Source organism: Camelus dromedarius, chromosome 11 (assembly GCF_036321535.1).
Source record: "Camelus dromedarius isolate mCamDro1 chromosome 11, mCamDro1.pat, whole genome shotgun sequence".
NCBI classification, from domain to species: Eukaryota; Metazoa; Chordata; class Mammalia; order Artiodactyla; family Camelidae; genus Camelus; species Camelus dromedarius.
In genome coordinates this window covers 46,482,707-46,502,533 of record NC_087446.1, presented here as the reverse complement: position 1 = coordinate 46,502,533, position 19,827 = coordinate 46,482,707, and the positions used below count along the sequence as shown (strand labels likewise).

The 19,827-nt window shown below is 36.7% G+C and overlaps 1 protein-coding gene across 1 annotated transcript in view; it reads left to right on the top strand.

Annotated features, from left to right (window-relative positions):
- SLC2A13 (solute carrier family 2 member 13) overlaps window positions 1-19,827 on the top strand; it is a 328,147-nt gene that overhangs the window by 162,939 nt on the left and 145,381 nt on the right. The window contains exon 4 of the mRNA XM_031462748.2: window positions 198-306. Within this exon, the coding sequence (XP_031318608.2) occupies window positions 198-306 (109 nt within the window). The remainder of the gene's footprint in view (window positions 1-197; window positions 307-19,827) is intronic.

Genomic DNA, 19,827 nt, shown 5'->3' with positions numbered 1-19,827 from the left:
TGGTTTCAACTTAAGTATGTACTGTTTTCAAAAATCCATTGTGCCTCGTTTTCTATAAAAGCACATATGTTTTATTTTAAAATGCCCAGTCATGTTGATTTCACAGAGATTTGGGGATATTTATCCTAATGGGAATAATTACTGTGGGAGCTAAAAATAATAGACATGTCCTTCTTTTTCTTTCTTTTTTAAAAAAGCTGGACCTGTGATCTGCAGAATGCTGAGTTATCCCCCAACTCGCCGAGCTTTAATTGTGGGTTGTGGCCTACAAATGTTCCAACAGCTCTCAGGCATTAACACCATCATGTATGTATTTCTTTCTGGCTTTTTACTGAAAAGATTGTGAAGGAATTATTTTATATGGAAAAAGAGTAGGACTCTGGGTGGTTTGTTTTTATTAAGCGTGTAGGATTCTTCTTTTGGAAGATACGTTAACTTTATGATTCTTTTTAATCCTATCAAATTGTAACTAGAAGGAAGTGGCTTATTTGTTGTGATTATTGGCTTTATTTGATTTCATTCAATTTCTCTTTTATGCTATCCAGTACTTTCCTATATTCTGAGCTCCTGAATGTATCATTTTCATAAGCTATTTCTTGATTCACATTAAAATGTAAAACAAAAGAAAGTCACCTGTCATGATCAGAGATTAATGGGCACACTGATAACTAGTTAATTTCCTTTTAGGGCAGTCAGTTACAAGGGCAATGTGATAAGAACATTAATAGAAGTATATTTTTTTTACAACCAGCGTACAGTGGACTGGAGGTGAGGTGGGAGCAGAGAAGTGGAGAAAACACAAAAGTTCCCTGTTTTCTAGTTTTCAGACTAATCCCCAAAGTTGTGAGTGTTGTGGGTAGAGCAGGGTGAATAGTGGGGGTTCTATCATGTTTCATTCATTCAATGTTAAATTCATTTTTGATGGTCTACTTTGTACTAGATGCATAGCAGTGAGTGGAGGAGACAACACGTTAAATAAACCCACAGTTTAATATAGACTTCAAATTGTGATAATGCGTATATAGAACTATTCCAAGAGGAGACTTTTAAGATCCTAAATGATAGAATGTGGGTTAGAGAAAAGCCGTGAGTTTTGCTGAGAAACTGGTTGTTGGGGGAAAAGCTCCTAAGTCTTAGAAGCTTTACCCCCACCTGTTGGTTAAAATTAATCATTAGAAAAATGCCAATTATATAAAATTAAATTTTACCTAGTAAGCCATTTATATTTGAGACTCTTGATATTTTCCTATAAAATTACTTGTGTTGTGATGAATTATTCAGTGATAATTTGAGAAGAATCAATTAGTTAAAATAATAATTAGGACCCAGTGACCCATTAGATTAAATCAGGATTTGCTAAGAAACTCTAGTTTAAATACAGCCACGCCCTTTGTGAATTTGACAAATTTTAATAATAATTCTTATTAGGCTTCCACTTTCTGGACCACATTTTTTAAGATGTGGTTCTGTGCTCTTTCCCTCTAACATTTACTGCCGTTTTTCCCCCCCAGCTGTGCCAGCTCTGTTAAGGCCCTTCTGTCGGGATAGTGCCCAGCATTTGCGTTTCTGGATGTGGCACACTATGCCTTTTCTGAGACACGTTCTGTTCTCAGTGTGGTGATGGTGTGGAATTGTAACGAGGCTGGCACCAGAGCTTTCAGATAAAGCTGTGTGGTAATAACCCCATGCACATATCTAGCTTATCGACCTAATTTAAAACATGTCCTGTTCCTGAAAATCTTTTTCATTTTGTTCTACCCTTTCTTAGGCATTTAAAAGCATAGGCAGTGAATTTTTGTTGTGCATTTTTGCGTTCCTGTAAAACACGGATCACAAACAGAGTGCATTCAATTGGCAGGTGACTGAGGCCAGTGTGTTCCTGGTTGAAATGACTGTCATATAGTCTGTTTGTAGTATCTTAAGAAAATATGCTGATGAAAGTTTTCAGATTTTAATAAAGCATGCATTTCTGCAAATCCTCAGCCTTTTCACAGTGAGGTTGGGTGATATGACTATAAGGATCTTGACATTCCTTGAGATTTATGATAGCCTTTCATGTGCTTTGCTTATTACAAGCTGTATATGAGAATCGGTAACATCTTCAGTACAGCTTTTGCTTGCAGTTGACTATTAATCCTGGCAAGTAGGAAGAATAAAATAAGGTAAATGATGGTTACATTTAGACTGTGTTTCCATGATCCACAACAGCTAACAACTCCCTGAAGGAATTAATATGACATTAGTATCAGGAGGTTAGAAGGTTGAGCACTTCAATGATATGATACCTATGCTAAGTAACTGTTGATTATTCATAGTACATAATTTTAGACATTCATATTTTATGCCCATAAAACATTAGTATAAATCAATTTTTTAAAAATAGACTATACTGCTATCATTATTTGGATGGAAATGACTAATCTGGGACTCTCATAGAATGTGTTTTCTTCTGTTCTCTCTAGTCTATATTTGTGTGTATGTGTGTGTATCTTTTTCCATTATTCTTAATACCATCATAATTTTTGTTTTTTCTGGTTTAAGATAATCTCTTAATTGCAACCTAATAGTTTACTTTTTGTTGTTTTTAGTAGAAAATGTTTATTACATTTTTCATATTTTAAAAATGTCATTTAATTCAGAGTTCTGTTTTTATGGGTATTTTGCTATATATATTTCATTACTCTTACTCTTTCTTTTCAGCTTCTTCCCGTTTAAGTGGAAAAGAAAGTAGGCAATGCTTTTTTATATTCGCAACCCAAATTTAATAATCTGTAGAATTTGAAATGTTTTTATAAAAATCTATCTTTTACCCCAAGTTGGTGTGAACCTGAAATATGAGGTATTTTGAATTCTATTTCTTACCAAGAAGAGTTTGTAAAAAGTCATATAGGAACACACTGAAAGATAAATCATCCTTGCAATTGCATTATATAATCTTAGCATATTTAGTTTACTATCTTCTTCCTCATGGGATCTTTATTTCTATCTCCTTGACTTATTGAATATTTTATCTCAGTTAAGGAAATAGATCTTCCTCTTGGAATATTTGGTTTTTCATTTTCTACCATGAAATGTATATACATAGAGAATAGATAGACAGATGTGTAGATATATAGATATATATATAGTGTGAGTGCATCTATCTTTTATTTGTATAACTCATGTTTATATCCTAACCCATACCTTATCATCATCCTCCATCCTATCGAACAGAGGACTTAGAAGTTCTTAAAACCACTACGTACTTCAGACACATTTAAGTTTGAGAAGAAGCAATTTTCTAAAATGACTCTAATCACTTAATAATTTCAAACATGCAGCTGAATAGATTATTCACGAGAGAGAGAACAGAGCAAATGGAGTTCTGTTCTCCTGATATATTCCTGTTATATTATTGCACTATCTCATAGACCAATAAAATATTTGCACATGCATCAAAATGAAAGGGAGAGGAGTGATAGATGAAGATGATAATGGTTAATGTGAAGACAACTCAATTAAGAAATTCTCACTGTGATCTGTTGTAAGCCCTAGTTATAATGTCAATAATTTTCCATTTTCTGCCCAAGAAATTTTATTTTACTGTAAATGGATCCTTCCCACATTATTATTCCCACAACCAAAATGTGTATGAGTGAGTAATAAGGTAGGTAGATAGGTAGGTAGGTATGGAGAGAGAGAGAAAGAGAAAGAGAGAAAGAAAGAAAAAAAGAAAGAAAACACCTGGTTCTATCTGGGTTTGATAACATCTTGCTTCTTTTGAGGGACTTAAAATAATCTATATTTTGTTATGTCATGGTAAACATGAAATTGGTCCATCTTAGACAGGTGAAAGGTATCAGATTTTTACCTGGGAAGACTAAGTTATTAAGTAGCTCTTTTTAAGATTACACAGAAAATCAGTAGTAAAGAGGAAAAGGAAATCCACAATTTTAAGCTTCTGTGTCAGCTTCAGATAAAAAGGATCATGGAGGGAAATCAACATTTTTTTGGGACACTCTATACACGTCTTCTCCTTCTAAGCCACTCTTCTTTTAGACTAATGCTCCCAGATTCCTCTCTTCCTCCTCTGCTTCCCTTTTCCACTAACTTAAAGTAGGGATGGGAAATAGGCATTTATATTAGATGGGCAGATCATTCTTATCTCTCTAACTGCTTTACCTTAATCCCCATGAGATCACCACTTACATCATATTGGCAAGAGATAATAACAACCTCTGAAAACATGCCTTTGGAATAATAATCTTAGTAGCTATCATTTATTGAGTGCTAAATACTGGGTACTACTCTAGCATGTATTAATTCAATAAATATTAATGGAAAAGAAAATAAAGACAAAACTGTTAGCCTCTCCATTGGTGCAATTATTTATTATTGTTGTGATAAAAACAAAAATCTTTACTGCTTTTAGTCTCAAGCACAGGATGCTAAGACTTAAGGAGTTAAAGTGACTTGTACACTGTAATACAATTATTAAGTTTTAAAGCTGAGGGTGGAACCCTGATTTTCTCCACATAACCTGGGCTACCCTCCAGTTGTGGAACACCTAGAATGCCCAGGGCTCACTCTTTTAAGCTTATTTGGAGGCAAGAAATCAAAGTTAGTGAAATTCAATGCCATCCAAGGATAAAAGTCTAATAAAATTGCATCCTTCCAAAGAGTCGTAAAACTTATCCAAGTCTTTAATCTGCTGGTGCCCACTTGAGGCCTCTGCTTCATGCTGTGAGGCAGAATTCTTGGACAGGCCAGCCTGATGGTTGGATGAGTCATTTATATTTGTTCATCATATTTAATTAATTTAATTTCATAAGCTCAGTATTTCTGAATCTGTTCCATTCTCATATTTTATCCTCAACAAGCTCTCCTAGTACAAAAAATTGCTGTGCAATCGGAATGCATGGCACAGCAAGCAGGTGTGGTCAGATGGTGGTAAATGTAGAGAAAAATAAAGGCGATAGGAAATAAGAGGAAAAGAATAAGGATTTATGTACTCTCACATTGCAAGTCTGAACCAGAGCTGAGGTTTTGCTGTCTCTGAGATCCTCAGCAGGCAAAACGAGTGGACCAAGGTACCAACTTACCAATGTGCGCCTTCTCCTCTCTCTGCCTTCTCAGGAGGGCTCAGAACATAATCCAAAAACCTATTGAAAGAGAACATGCTTATCTCATTGGAATGTTTCAAGATGAGCGTTTTAGTCATTTGTGTTCATTGGATAAAATTTACTGAACAGACGATAAAATGTTAAGCGTCATGGTTCGCTCTTCTGAAAGATGAGCTTAGTGTGCTGGGAAGAATATTGACCCAGGAATCAAGATAAATAGTTTCAGGATCTGTCTCCACCATGGGACTCTGGGCATTCCAGGTAATTGCCTTCATTCTAATTACCTATAATAATAAAGGAGATGGACTTTAATGTACACTTGAATGAGGAAAAATGGAGTTCCAAGTGAAAGTGGAGGCTCAAACATTTGTATTTGAAATACTTTAAACCCTTCTTGGATGAAAAGTTATCAGGAGGTTGATTTTAGTCTAAAAAGAAAAATCTGTTTTGTTCACATGATTCTGGGAAGGTTAAATGCTTATTACCACATGCTGATTATTGTATCCTAAAGGCTTAGCTTCTTACATATTAAGACGACATTTTTATTTCCCAAGTGTACCTTTGAAGAAGGACCATCTTGGTTATGGTTGACAGTGCATCTTTATCCCAAGATTGTATACTAGATCTATAACTTGATATGAAAGAACGTTCCTTGGCTTCCCTAATGTTGTAAGTGTGTGCTTAAGTCCAGTGAACTTCACAGGCCTCTCGAACAATGTCCATATGGAATGCAAGAGAAGGGATTCACCTTCCATCTCTGGAATCTAAAGCCATTTTTGGTGGCAGATAGATTTCTATTCTAACATCTAACATACAAAACAAAGCATTCTCCTTGGGTGAGGTTTTGAACAGAATGACTTTATAATGGAATAATCAGAATGTTTCTAATCGCTGTCCATTTCTCTCTGTATACGGAGCACACTTGTTCTGTCTGGGCTACCCCAGAAAGACCCTAGGACAAAGACTTAAATAGAGAGGATTTGGGATGGGAGGAGTGATACTTAGAAGCATGAATGAGAGAATGGGAGAAATGTGAGGAGCAAGGAGTGGAGAAAGTGTGATAAAGAGTGCATTGGTAAGCAGGTTAGCTCAATAAGCAATTTGAGCAGAGGAACAGTAATAGAATGAGCTCCTGAATAATTCCAAGAGTATTTATCTGTAATCCTCAGTCCCTCTGTGTGAGGGTCAGGCCTGCAGATAGTAAATGCAGCCCTCCTGGGTTTTCCTGAGCAAACTCATTTTGTGCCAGAACTCTCAGGCAGCAAAGTAGAGAGACACAAAGGAATTTAACTGTCAAATTCTATGATGAGTTTCCATGAGTTCAGGGAGGGGCCAAGAGCATATGGGGCAAGACGTGAAGAGCATCTGTTTAAAATCATGCATCTTCAAATATTGTGTAAAAATAAGCTTACACAATATGGCTATGAGCTTTCTGAGTACCTTTCATAGATAAATAGCAAATTCATTTTAGTGAAAAAATTCGCTAATATAGAAAGTAAGCAATAAAATGACAGTTTCACAAGAAATGAGAATGTATTTTCTTGCATTTTATAACCTTTGGTTTTCTTTGTGTAATTCACAAATATTTTTCATCCTGTCATAGGGATCTTAAAACTACATCTGCTGAAGTATTCACTTATTTATTCCTTCCACCAGCATTTACTCTATTGGTGATAGAGCTTCAAATATTTGGAAACTAAAATCCTTATCTTTGAGAAGTCTATGTTCTACCTGAGCAGATAGACCAAATAGTTACAGTGCAACATTATGAAAAACCAAATAGGTGAAAGGCACTCTTCCAACAACTGCAGATAGCCTGTCCCCAGGGAGCTTCTTTTCCCCTTATCTTTAAAGGGTAGCTGCCACCTGTCTTGAAGGGTTGCTTTGAAGATGACTTGAGGCAGTGAAATGTCTGCCATATGGGAGGTGCTCAGAGAATGCTGGGGAGTTTGGCTCTCCTCTTCCCCCCCCACCACATTTGTTATCCTCTCAATAAGTCAGCTCTCTGGGCTTCCTCACTTGGAAGCCATGGTTCTTACAGATTTCCCCTTACTGGCACATCACAGCATTTCACCTGTCTCCTTCATGACTCTTCCCACGCAACTGCACCTGGATGCTGGTGCCCGCCAGGCTTTGGCTTACAACTCTGCGGGGAGATTTTGTTCACTTCCATGGTTTCAGTGATCATCTCTGTGTTAGGGATGACCTAACCTACATTTCCAGATCAGAACTCCACTGAGATGCACAATGATATCCAACTGCTGGGCATTTTTATTTGGATATCCTGCTCTCAGCAAAACTGAATCCCTGTCATTGCCCACCAGTTCTGGCCCTCCTCTTATTATCCCCATCTCAGTTATGGGATGACCAGTGGGTACCCAAGACTGTGGCTGGGAAGTCAGCACATCCAAATCCAAACAGTTGCAATTTACTCCAATGTTACCACCCTTACCATCTCTTATATCCTTCCTACTCTCTTCATTTTCTTTGCATGTCCAAGTTCAGGCTCTGCTTTAGTTAGGGTGCATTGTATTTGCTAGTAACAGAATCTCACTAAAACCCAACTTGAGAAAAGTAGAGGCATTTACAATATAGGGCACAGGGACTGAAGGCAGGAAATACAGTTGGACCTGAGATGGGGCTGTCAATGAAGAAAGTCTTACTAGTCTGTTATGGTCCTGGGAATGGTTCTCTGGTGTTGCTTCTTCCCGTATCTAGAGCTACACAATTACAATCATCGATCTTACAGAACTGTGTATTTGATCAAACTTCTCAAGTCACCTAATCATCATTAATTTTATCTGAGGCGCAGTCACGCATTTGGTAATTCAAGAAACAATAATCTTGTAAAATAAGCAGAATGCAAGTAATATATCTAGTAATGTTAGTAGGTCATTAGGTAAGTATTTAAGGTATGAACTTTCATTAAGCACGGCCCCGTATCTCTCCAGGTTGTCTGCCCAGTTTGTTTCCCACCAATTGCTATCTTTAAGAGGAATGATATATTGGCATTGTACCTACATAAAGTTCACCAAAGATGTCTGCACCTATAAGCCGAGTCGTGGGTCCTCGTGACCCCTTACAGGATTGAGAAGGAAGTGTTACCTTCTAAGGGCCTACACTGCTGGCACCAGAAGGAACATCGATCTTTATGATTGAGCAGGTGTGTGTGCCGTTGGGGAGGTCTGGTTAACACAGAATGCAGATGCACAAGGCACACTGGACAGGAGGGAGGAGGCCAAGATGGGCAGGGAAAATTTTATGTTTAAATTTTTCTTGTCTTTCCTTAAAAGATGAATTTTTATTGCATAAGGGCTAAAGCCAGAAACTGGAGAGTCATTTGCTCCACCTCTGTGTCCACATAGTATTTTGTTCTTGTTTCTCTCTGGCTGTATACCTTCTCTTCCTCCTTTTTTGTTTGAGATTTTTCTCTGATTTTGCTCGTGTGGTGACCACACTCTGTCACCATAACCTTGGATGTCCTTCGAAGCTCAAGCATCCACAAAGATTGACTGGAATTGTCCCAATTCCTAATTCCTTAAGAGAGGGAAAAAGTCAGAGTGGTCCTACCTGAGCCCAAGTATGTGAGGCCAGAGGGCTGGGCAACACTGCAGGAAGAAATGTTCAGAGAATTTTTCTGCCTTAAATCTCACCTCCCTCATGTCATCATTATTTCTGCCTGTGAATTTGCTGAAACAAAATCAAATCTTATAATCACATCCCATCTTGACTTAAAAGTCATTTAATGATTCCCACAGCATTCAGCAGAGCTCAGAGTCTGGAGCCTTTCGTAGCCTGACTTCTGTCCATCTCTGTACTGCCCTGTGTTCACACGCTCTGTCTCCTGCTGTGTGGGACATCCTGTGCTGCTGGTGATGTTTAACCCAAGCCCCAGGGCCTTCATGCATACCATTCTCCCGGCGCAGGTCACATGCCATCTCCCTGCACTGAGCTAATTCAGATGATCTTCCTCTAACCTCCGATGGCCCGCCAAGTAGATACCTGACGTAACGGTTACTGTACTGTGTTTGCTTGTGCATTTTTAACTGTTATTTATGTTTTATAAAACTGCGGATTTATTTATCTTATTTCCCCAGAAAGACTATACAAATAAAAAGTACTCACCCAGGGAGAGCCAGCTAGGTTTGGTGTTTATTCCGTTTGTTGCCAGGGTGACGGTGTGGCATTAGAGCTGGATCTGTCTCTGACTGACTGTGTGAGTGTCTCCCTTACCTAGTTTGCAGATACGACCTTAGGAAAACAAAAGCCGTGACATTCAAGGTTTGAGAACAGGATCTTTTCAAATTACCACCAAATGGATTCTTATCTTTAGAATGAGTGACAAGCTATAACATTTCTAACAATGTATAATATGGATAGTACTCTTAAGTTTAGTTTGGGTTTCAACACTGAAAATCTCATGACAAAAATTCTGAAGGCAGATCTCTTGGTTCCTTCTTTCTCTGGGCCGCTGAAGAGCTAAGAGAGTGACTTCCATCCAGGTTTGTGATAGAGCTTCCTGTGGTTGACAGAATTGCAGGATTTCAAATGCTATTAAGCTGCCTGATGCAGAGACAAACAGTCTGATGACATGCCATTCAGAGCAGGGAGAAGAATGAACAATGTTCCTTGCTGAAATATCTTCATTTATTTTGATAAGATTATTTTTTTACTGGATAGATTAAAATACACAGAAATGAATATAAGATGCTCCTGTTTCCATTTCTGTAAAAACACACAGTACCAGGAAATAGAAAATGTGTAGACTTAACTATATGATTTTATCTTTAGTTTCCTGAATAGAATGAACAGTCTCCCCCAGATTCTTCTAATGATCTTCTTAAAATCCCTTAAGGTTCTCCCCCAGTCACTTATCATAAATATTTTTGAGAAATTTAATTGTGTATCTAAGACTATTTGCAAGGACTAAATTTAGCCCCTAGGAGTGAAAGTGCAGAATTTTTGCACTTGTTAAATTTCGCACTGATGTCCTGATTTCAAGGGACTGCGATGCCCACTGGGGTGTGTGTGTTTTCTCAGGTTCCCCACACTTCCCTGCTACTCTCCATGTCCGGGCATCATCAAGACTTGAAGTTGTGCCACTGCCCTTAGGAATCCACGTTCAGTGAACACTCTTCTTAGAACTTTCCCCATGTGTGTCCTGTTCAAGGCTGGACCAAGACCAGGGCAGTTAATTAGATTGCCTTGATTTTAGGAATAGAAATATAGTCTAATATTTACAGCAAAGCTGCGGACATTTGTAAAAATATTCAGTTTCATGTTTTATCCCCAAAACCTTCATTCACATTAAAAAAAAACTTTTTTTTTTTTTTTGAGGTTAAGTGTATGAGACTGCCAATTGTCATTTGCCAACAGCTTACGATCACTTTTATCATCTAAGAGGGAGTGGAGTTGTCACTGACTTTGGAATCAGACAGATCTATTTAATAATGTTAGAATTAAATGCGATATCATATTGAATATACTTTAATGTGACTAACTCGTAGCAGCTCATTATTTATTATATTATCTTATTTGGCATCAGATAGACCTGGAGTCAGTTTTACCATGTTTCCTGACCAGTTGTGCTACCTCGAGGGACAAATCTCAGTTTTCTTATTTGCAAATGGTATATAATCTGCCTTTCAGGTTTTCCTGCATTCTTACCCATCTCACTGAGTGGTACTACCGTCTGTCTCACTGCTCAGGCCTCATACCCAGGAGTCATCTTTGATTTTCTTTCTTTCTTTCTTTCTTTCTTCTTTTCTTTCTTTCTTTCTTTCTTTCTTTCTTTCTTTCTTTCTTTCTTTCTTTCTTTCTTTCTTTCTTTCTTTCTTTCTTTTTCTTTCTTTCTTTCTTCCTTCCTTCCTTCCTTCCTTCCTTCCTTCCTTTCTTTCTTTCTTTCTTTCTTTCTTTCTTTCTTTCTTTCTTTCTTTCTTTCTTTCTTTCTTTCTTTCTTTCTTTCTTTCTTTCTTTCTTTCTTTCCTTCTTTCTTTCCTTCTTTCTTTCCTTCTTTCTTCCTTCCTTCCTTTCTTCCTTTCTTTCTTCCTTTCTTTTTTCATTCCCCTGTCCAGTTTTCCAGTAAGTCTTAGCTCTAAAGTCATGCTTTTCAAACTGTGCAGAGGCACAAGACACTCCTCACAGGGGAACTGAGAGATAGTTTAAATTTGTGAGGGAAACACTGACATGCTCAGACTACCATTCTTAAGTAGTTCTAAGTTAATAAACAACCATTAGGTATTTCTTTTGGCTTAGAGGTGCTGTGAAAAAAATTAATGTGACAGGTGCTCCATGAAGCAGAAAAGTTTGGGAACTTCCTCTGTGTCACACAGCATGAATCCTTCCCCGTAACCTTCAACTCCACAGCTAGCACCACCCTGACCACATTGTCTCTCCCTCGTTTATAGCAATCGTCACTCTCCTAACCGGTTTTTCTGTTTCCTTGTTTACCTTCCATAAACTGTTCTCCACAGAGCAACCAGAATGGCCTTTGAAAAGTAAGATCTTTTTCTTTAAAAAAAAATTTTTTTATTGAAGTATAGTCAGTTACAGTGTGTCAGTTTCTGGTATTCCGCATAAAGGTAAGGTCTTAACTCTTCCTTACTTGGAAACGTCTGGTAGCTTTTCCATCACACTGAAGGTCAACCCAGCTCTTCACCATGTCCCTCAGACTCTGCGCATGTGGCTCCCATCTCATTCACCACCCTCATCCCCTGCTGCTCACCCCCACCACACAGGGGGTCTCAACCACGTGGCTTTTTTGATTTCCTTTCATTCGCTTCTCAAACTCTCTACATTTGTTCCCACCTTAGAGACTTTGTAGTTTCTTTTCCTTCTGCCTGGAAAGAACTTCCTCTCAATCTTCTTGGTGGCTGGTCCCTCGTCACTTGTGCCTAAAGTTGAATGTCAGCACCTCAGAGAGACCTTGACCCTGTTTGAAATAGCCACCCCTCCCATCAAATGGAGTTGTATCACTCTGTTAATTTTCTTCATAGTATTTATCATTGCCTGAATGATTTTACTTGTTTGTTAATAAGCTCATGAGAGTAGAGCCGTTGTTTGTCTTGTTCACCTTTAAACTGTGCACCCAGGAAGCACTCAGAAAACACTGGCTGCATGGGAGATGTGGACAAACGCTTGTCCGATGTCCCTTCTTCAGAGCCAGATGATGTCATTGATGGTCATGTGCCCTTTGCTGTTTCTTACAGTAAAGTCTTGCTGAAATTTTGAAAGATGTGGAACTAAGTGTCTTGAGGGTCAAATGTTGGATCATTTATTTATTTTGCTTCAGTATTCAACGACAAAAAATGTAGCCATTTCTTTCTCTTTATTTGAAGTGCCTGACTTTTCCAAATCCGTAGGAAGTTTGTTAAACAGCTGAGAGGAAATCCTGTTCCTATTTTCCTCCTTACCCACATCTCTCTGGATTGGCAAACCTCATAGTTGGAGAAGTACTGGAGTGATAGAGAGTAAAATCAAAATCACCCCTAGACACCCTTGATTCCATTAAAACACAGAAATATAAACAGCATAGAAGGAAGGTGTTTATATAGCCTTTGGGTTTATCCTTTTACCTTTTCTAGGAAGTGAGTGAGTTTAATTGCTTAATTATATTGTGCAGTGTCTGTGTGCAGTTCAGTGAGATGAAACTTTGCAACCATCAGTAAAGGACAGCTGTATGAGTAACAACATGAGGACTCCATGAACGGACCTCAGCAAAACTATAATGTAATCATACAGAATTATACACAATAAAGCAAAACCATAATAATATTTTTGCAATTAGGACAACAAAATGCAAACAAGTAAATTTGGATAAGTATTCATAACTGTAGGTATTTATGTTCTGGCTATTTGTTTTGTGGGAAAGTCTTTCTTTCCCTTATCTTTATGGAGGGTACCTCGAACTTACCCACTGGCTATTTTCTAAAGATTTAAAGTTCAGTTGGAAATTTCCCAGTATTAACTGAGTGACTTTGTTAAACTGGTCAACCAAATTCCCTTGTGCCTTCCCATATCTGCACTGTCGAAACAATCATATGATTGCTGTTATAGGAAAACTTCCAAGTTACAATTCCAGATTCCAAGTTTATTTTCCCTCAGCTCACAGATGGGAGTGGAATAAGAGAGCACAGGTTCTCAGGAGGCCCAGGCATCTCAAGGCGCAGGTATAGGTGTGGGTGTAAGTAGGTGCCAGACCCTGTCATCAGGCGAACAGACACGCGGGAGAGGGGGTGGCATCAGCAAAGGCATTGGCAAGGGCAGCTCATTGTAGTGATGAGAACTCTGGTCGTACATAGTAGGGCGTTTGTCTTGCCCCTGGCAGGGGAGGAAGGAGGTAGCCAGTGCTTATAGTCATTCTAACAGCCATTGTTCGAAATGAAAGATCGTTCCCATGTATCAATCGTTAGTAAGTTGTATGTGGATATATTAGTTGATAATTCAAATGATTTCTAAAATCAGAAAAGCTGACATGACTAGGGCTTCTCAGCATGAATCATATAGTAATATCGTATTTGTTTCCACATGTTCATTAACCAATTTGTGAATTAACTTGGTTTTTAAAATTATACTACTAACTTAGGTTGACATATATAATGTTTCAACAGCCAGATTAAAATGTTGGTTAGCCAGTTATTTTGATAGTAGAATACAAACCAAACGGCTTGATTGATTTGAAGAGTGAGCCATTAAAACCCAGTAAAACAAATTTCCCATTTTGCGAATTTTAAAGTTTTTTTAATAAACCATAAACCGTACATCTGAATTTGGATCATTTATGAGGTAGATTTTAAAAGCCCCAGACTTGTTTTGAGGATATTCATATTTTTAATTTTGAGTTGAATTTTTGTCGTGGTATTGTATGTACAAAAGTCAAGATAGTAGCAAGTTTATCATAAAAATTGTTGTCTCTGTCCCTCATCCTCTCCCTCAAGTTCTACCCTCTAAGGGCAATTACTTTCACATTTTAAAGATATTTCTTCCCATATTAACATCTGTATTTCTAAATAAATACTGTTTATGTAATTTTTATTGATTGCAATTTTTTAAACATTTTTTATTGATTTATAATCATTTTACAATGTTGTGTCAAATTCCAGTGTTCAGCACAGTTTTTCAGTTATTCATGGACATATACACACTCATTGTCACATTTTTTTCTCTCTGAGTTATCATAACATTTTGTGTATATTTCCCTGTGCTATACAGTGTAGTCTATTCTGCAATTTTGAAATCCCAGTCTATCCCTTCCCACCCTCCACCCCCCTGGTAACCACAAGTCTGTATTCTCTGTCTGTAAGTCTATTTCTGTCCTTTATTTACGCTTTGTTTTTGTTTGTTTGTTTGTTTTTGTTTTTGTTTTTTAGATTCCACATATGAGCGATCTCATATGGTATTTTTCTTTCTCTTTCTGGCTTACTTCACTTAGAATGACATTCTCCAGGAGCATCCATGTTGCTGCAAATGGCATTATGTTGTCGGTTTTTGTGGCTGAGTAGTATTCCATTGTATAAATATACCACATCTTCTTTATCCAGTCACCTGTTGATGGACATTTAGGCTGTTTCCATGTTTTGGCTATTGTAAATAGTGCTGCTATGAACATTGGGGTGCAGGTGTCATTGATTGCAAATTTTGAACCTCTGTAGTGACTTTTCTGTGAGGGAAGACACTTCCTCCAACCTCCAGTCCCCCACATTCACATTTACAGAATCCCCCCCACCCCTATCATGATATCTCAAGTTTTTGGATTAATTTATATTTGCTGCTATCATCACTGTGACTACAGAAATACTGTTTGCAGCCGAGCATCTCAGTGCACTGAGGTGATGTGTACCTCGCTGTTGGGCTGTGTGTCTTCTGTTTCCTACTCTAGTGACACCGCCATCCTTCTCCGTCTTATTCTGTGTCCCAAGCCTGACCTAGTGAACTGATTGATACATTTGTAACCAATATATATTTTTTTCCCTCCCCTACTGTAAAGAATTGCATACTCTACTTTTCTCAGTGGTGAATGTGCCTCTCATGAGTCCTTTCTGCACACCCTTCATGGGAACTGTAAAACCCCTCACTTTTTGGTTAAACCTAATGAGAAACATCACGAAACTCATCCTTGCGATTCTGCTTCCCCACCCCTTGTCTTCCTTGAAGACCTTCCTCCTGGAGCCTCCATTATCCTGGCCCCCGCCCCCCAATCTGGCTGCTGCCCAGACACAGCTGTAGGAATTCTCTTTACTTCTTTTTGGTTAGCTTTCCTGTTACCTGGACCCCATGTCCTCTCTTTAGACTCACTCCTTTTTTGGTGGTTCTTATTCTGCAGTAGTTGCCTATGAAAAACTTAATGGGAAGTTTAAAAAAAAAAAAAGAGAGACCATGAAAATCATTACTTTTCCCCCAGACTTAATTGTTGGTCTCCCTCAGAATTTTCAAGGCCGTAGACTCTTTTCAGACTGTGCCTTCCAAGTGGCCTTCATTGTGCCTTCTGTCCTTAGGTCTGCAAGCTGGGTTGTTCACTGTCTCTAGACAGGAAACCTGTTTCCTTCTGAGTGTGGGGAGAGTAAGAGGTCTGGGAGGGAGACAAGGGGCGCTAACCGAATGTTATAAAGATTCTCAACCAGTCCTCTGGTTGTTGGTCAACGTCCAAAATATCTGCTACCTCCAGTCCTTGGACTTTTCCATAGTCCTGCCATGTAAGCCTTCTTACTTCTTCCCAGCTTGCCCCCCACCCCCGTCCCTTGTTTTGCTGTTTTAAGCAAGTCGTCACTGATCTATCCTCTTATCATTGTCCAAAACTTCTAGCCAAAGTTTCTTTATCCTTCCATATTTTTTAAAAACTTTAATTATTTTATAGTCATTTTAGTGGAGAAGCTCAGGAAATAAAGGTACTGAGTTTAATTGGATGTATTTTAAAATATTGAAGGAAAATATAGCCAAGTTTATAATTGAAATGCTTCTCAGAAGTCAAATGCATATTTTTAAAAAAAAATTAGTTCTGTATTAAATATCTTCAAATTTTTTAAGTTTTTAAATTTTAAATTCTCATTATCTGTATAGTAGAGGATCTCTCGTTTTGGCTCCTATTCATGCATCCCTCATTCATTAGAGGAAGCCCTCTTGATCCCACCACTCACACTGATAATGCAGTTAGGGCCTGGATTGGCAGGCTGTCAAATTATATCAGGAAATTTACATGTTAGAAATAGATAGATTAACTTTGTAGACTTCTTTAATCTGAGCAAGGTTTTCCACCCAACTAGTAAGCAAAACTTGGGCCCAAACATATCAAATATTAATAGTCTCTGAAATTAAATTTTTTTCTGATGTGTGAAATAGCTATCTTTTTTTGATTTTTGAAGTAGATATTATTGAGATAAAGCATTTTTTTTCCTGTAGTGATAATGTTGATATAGGAAAGAATCCAAATGAAATAATGTACGTAATAAATTCTTAAGTATATATTAGGCTCTTGTTATTGGAAACTTAATTCCTTTTCAACAATATATACATTTGATATTAGGCTTACAGTTACACATATGTTTTAATTTATATCTTAATGTTTGTGTGTCCGGTTTACTTGAAGTTTATTTAATTATTTGTTTCAGGGACTTCAAGGGTATGTACTGTTTATCTTTGTATTCCACATTTCCATAGGAACTCAATAGATGTTGAAACAATCACGTTTTGTATCTTTAGCATAATGTTTTGAACGTAGTGAAGCTTAATAAATTCATCAAATTAATCAAAGTGTATTCTTCAGCTTTTCTAAATGTTCCTTAAAATAAAAATCTCTGAATATGGAATAAACCAAATTTAGCCAAGTTTCTAGAGCACTGCATATTGATTTTGAAAAGCAGCTTTGAGGATAACAATACCAAATGAATATTCCTTTTTCGTTTGATGTTTTATTGTTTTAGAAAATATAAATTCTAACTAGATGTAGACCACATCTGATGAATCTGCTTTTCTGAAGTATTGAATATTTTATTAACTTTAATAGACCATGAAATCCTGAACTAACTTGTATTGTTACATATTTAAGGTTTTATATTTTAAATGACATTTGATGGAGGAAAAGTCAAGGATATGCTTTGATTAATGTGTTTATATGCTTTCCAGGAAACATTTTTTAACTCATATGACTGACTGATTTTCAGTTAGCTTCCTTTGTACATTGGTCATTCTTCTGTACCTAGAAGAAAATATTAAACTCCACAAGTATTTTGGTATCAGGGGGTCAAAGGTAGAAGTAAATTTGCAAAGTTTAAGATTTTTTTATGGGTTCTATCCCCAGTACCTCTATTAAATAAATAAAACTAATTCCTTTCCCTGCAACACAAGTAAAAAAATTTTTTAAATTTTTTTAAATTTTGTAAAATGCACAAAACATGGCTGAGTGTTTTGTAAAGAGAATGAGAGGGAAATGTTATTACTGGACTCAGAAGCACCAGCCGTTTGATTATGATACATGAACTGTAGACTTCTGGCTGACAAGAGTGTTATCTGTTTCAAATGCTTATTGCATAGACTATTACTGTTTCATTTATATGTGAACAAACTAAATGCTTTGGTTTCATAGGTACTATTAGTTATGTCCTGACACCTTGATGGATTGCTCAATCAGATGCATCAGAAAGAGATTTTTCTCTATAAATGCAACCCCAAAAATTTTAGTTAGAGCTATATACAGCTTATAAGAGTGTAAAGATAGTTTATCTATTGAAATGGTGACATGGCTGTTAAAATACCAGGGAAAGATATGTCAAAATACTAAGGAGCAGTTTACAAAACAGTGTCACGTGTCTCACTCCTAGGAAGGGTGACCATGTAATTCATATCTCTGCTCCAATTTTTATAAATGTCAAAGCCATATAAATATGTTTGAGTTCTTAAAATTCCCCAGAAGAAAAGTTTCTGTAATGTTTCCTGAGAGCACTTGTAATGTCCCAAGCCTCTAAACCTGAGATTTACAGGTAGGATTTACAGTTCTTAAAAACTGATGAAAGGAATATTATTCACTTCCTCAGAGTAGTTATCACTCACTCTTTAATAAAATATTCCCTGTTTTTGAGTGGGAAGAATTACTTAAATACAAGGATTACTACTAGTCACATATTTTATTAATTGGAGAATTTATTGTATTTTGAGGGACATTTTCTTCCTCACTGCTTTAATATTCTGAACATTATTTGCATTCTCTTCAGTAACTTCCAAACAACCTTTGTTTCAATATTATGAATACTTAATTAACCAAATAAAGAAGTTCATCAAATCCATGCCCAGATGAAACAATAGGTTTCATTTTTATTTTGGACTCTGTCCCTTTCATGAAGGACTCCATAAGATCTCTTAACAACTAGGTGAGAGCCACTAAGGAAATTAATATGATAACTAAAGTAAAGTTGGAAAATTATTTATTATACATTAAACTCTACTACTAGGAAAGATTGGTAAATATGGATAAGTGACTTAAATGTGATATTAGTCGATTTGGTTTTAAATGCTTTAAACAGACTATTTTCGTAGTCAGTTTGGTTTATCATTGATCTTTCTATGTACTAGAACTGAAGCATTTTATGAAGGAAAGAAATATGCATTTTATTTTATTAAATCATTGACTCCTCCATGTTAAGAATCTAATTAAAATGCAACTTTTCTAAAGTAATGGTCATTTTGGTTTTGTTTTAATTAATAAATGTTTCATAGGCAACCCCAGAATGAGCCAGGTATTTGGGTCATTAGATAACAATTTTAAAGCATCTGTTTTAACTATGCTCAAAGAGATATAAGATGATATGTTTTAAATGAATGGAAAGATAGGGAATCTGAAGAAACTATGAAGAAGAACCAAATGCAAATTTCACAATTGAAAAATAAAGTACCAGAAGTAAAAAATTTACTGGATGGCTTTAATATTAAAATGAAGACAGTAAAAATCATCTAATCTGAAGAAGAAAGAGATAATTTTTTTTTTAAGTAAAGAGAGCCTCAGATCATGTGAGACAATTTCAGACGGTAAATGGAGTCCTAGATGGAGAGGAGTGAGATATTGGAGCAGGAAAAAACTGAAGAAATACTGTCAGAAGCCTCTTAAATTTGGTAGAAAAAACAAATTTTTGAATTCAACAACCTCAAAATCTGTTCTTTTGTTATTGAGTTTTCTATATATTCTGGGTATCAATCTCTTATAGGGTATATAATCCACAAATATTTTCTCCTATTCTGTGGGCTGCCTTTTTACTCTGTTGGTATTGTCCTTTGATGCATAAAATGTTTAAAATGTTTAAGAAGTCCAGTTTGTTGTTTTTGTTCTTTTGCTGCCTGTGCCTCTGGTGTTACATCCAAGAAATCATTGCCAAATCCAGTGTCGTGAAGCTTTTGCCCAATGTTTTCTTCTAAGACTTTAATAGTTTTTGGTCTTACATTTAGATTTTGATTCATTTTGAGTTAATTTTTGTATATAGTGGTACGTAAGGATCCAATTCCATTCTTTTGCGTTTAGATATCCTGTTTTCCCAGCACTGTTTGTTGAAAAGGCTGTCAGGATTCCGTATGAATTTCAGTATGAGTTTTTCTATTTCTGAAAAAGGCATCACTGAGATTTTGGTAGGGATTGCATTGAATCTATAGATCATTTCTTTCACACACACAAAAAAACTGTTTTCATCATGCAAGTCTTTCACCTTCTTGGTTAAGTTAGTTTCTGAGTATTTTATTCTTTTTGATG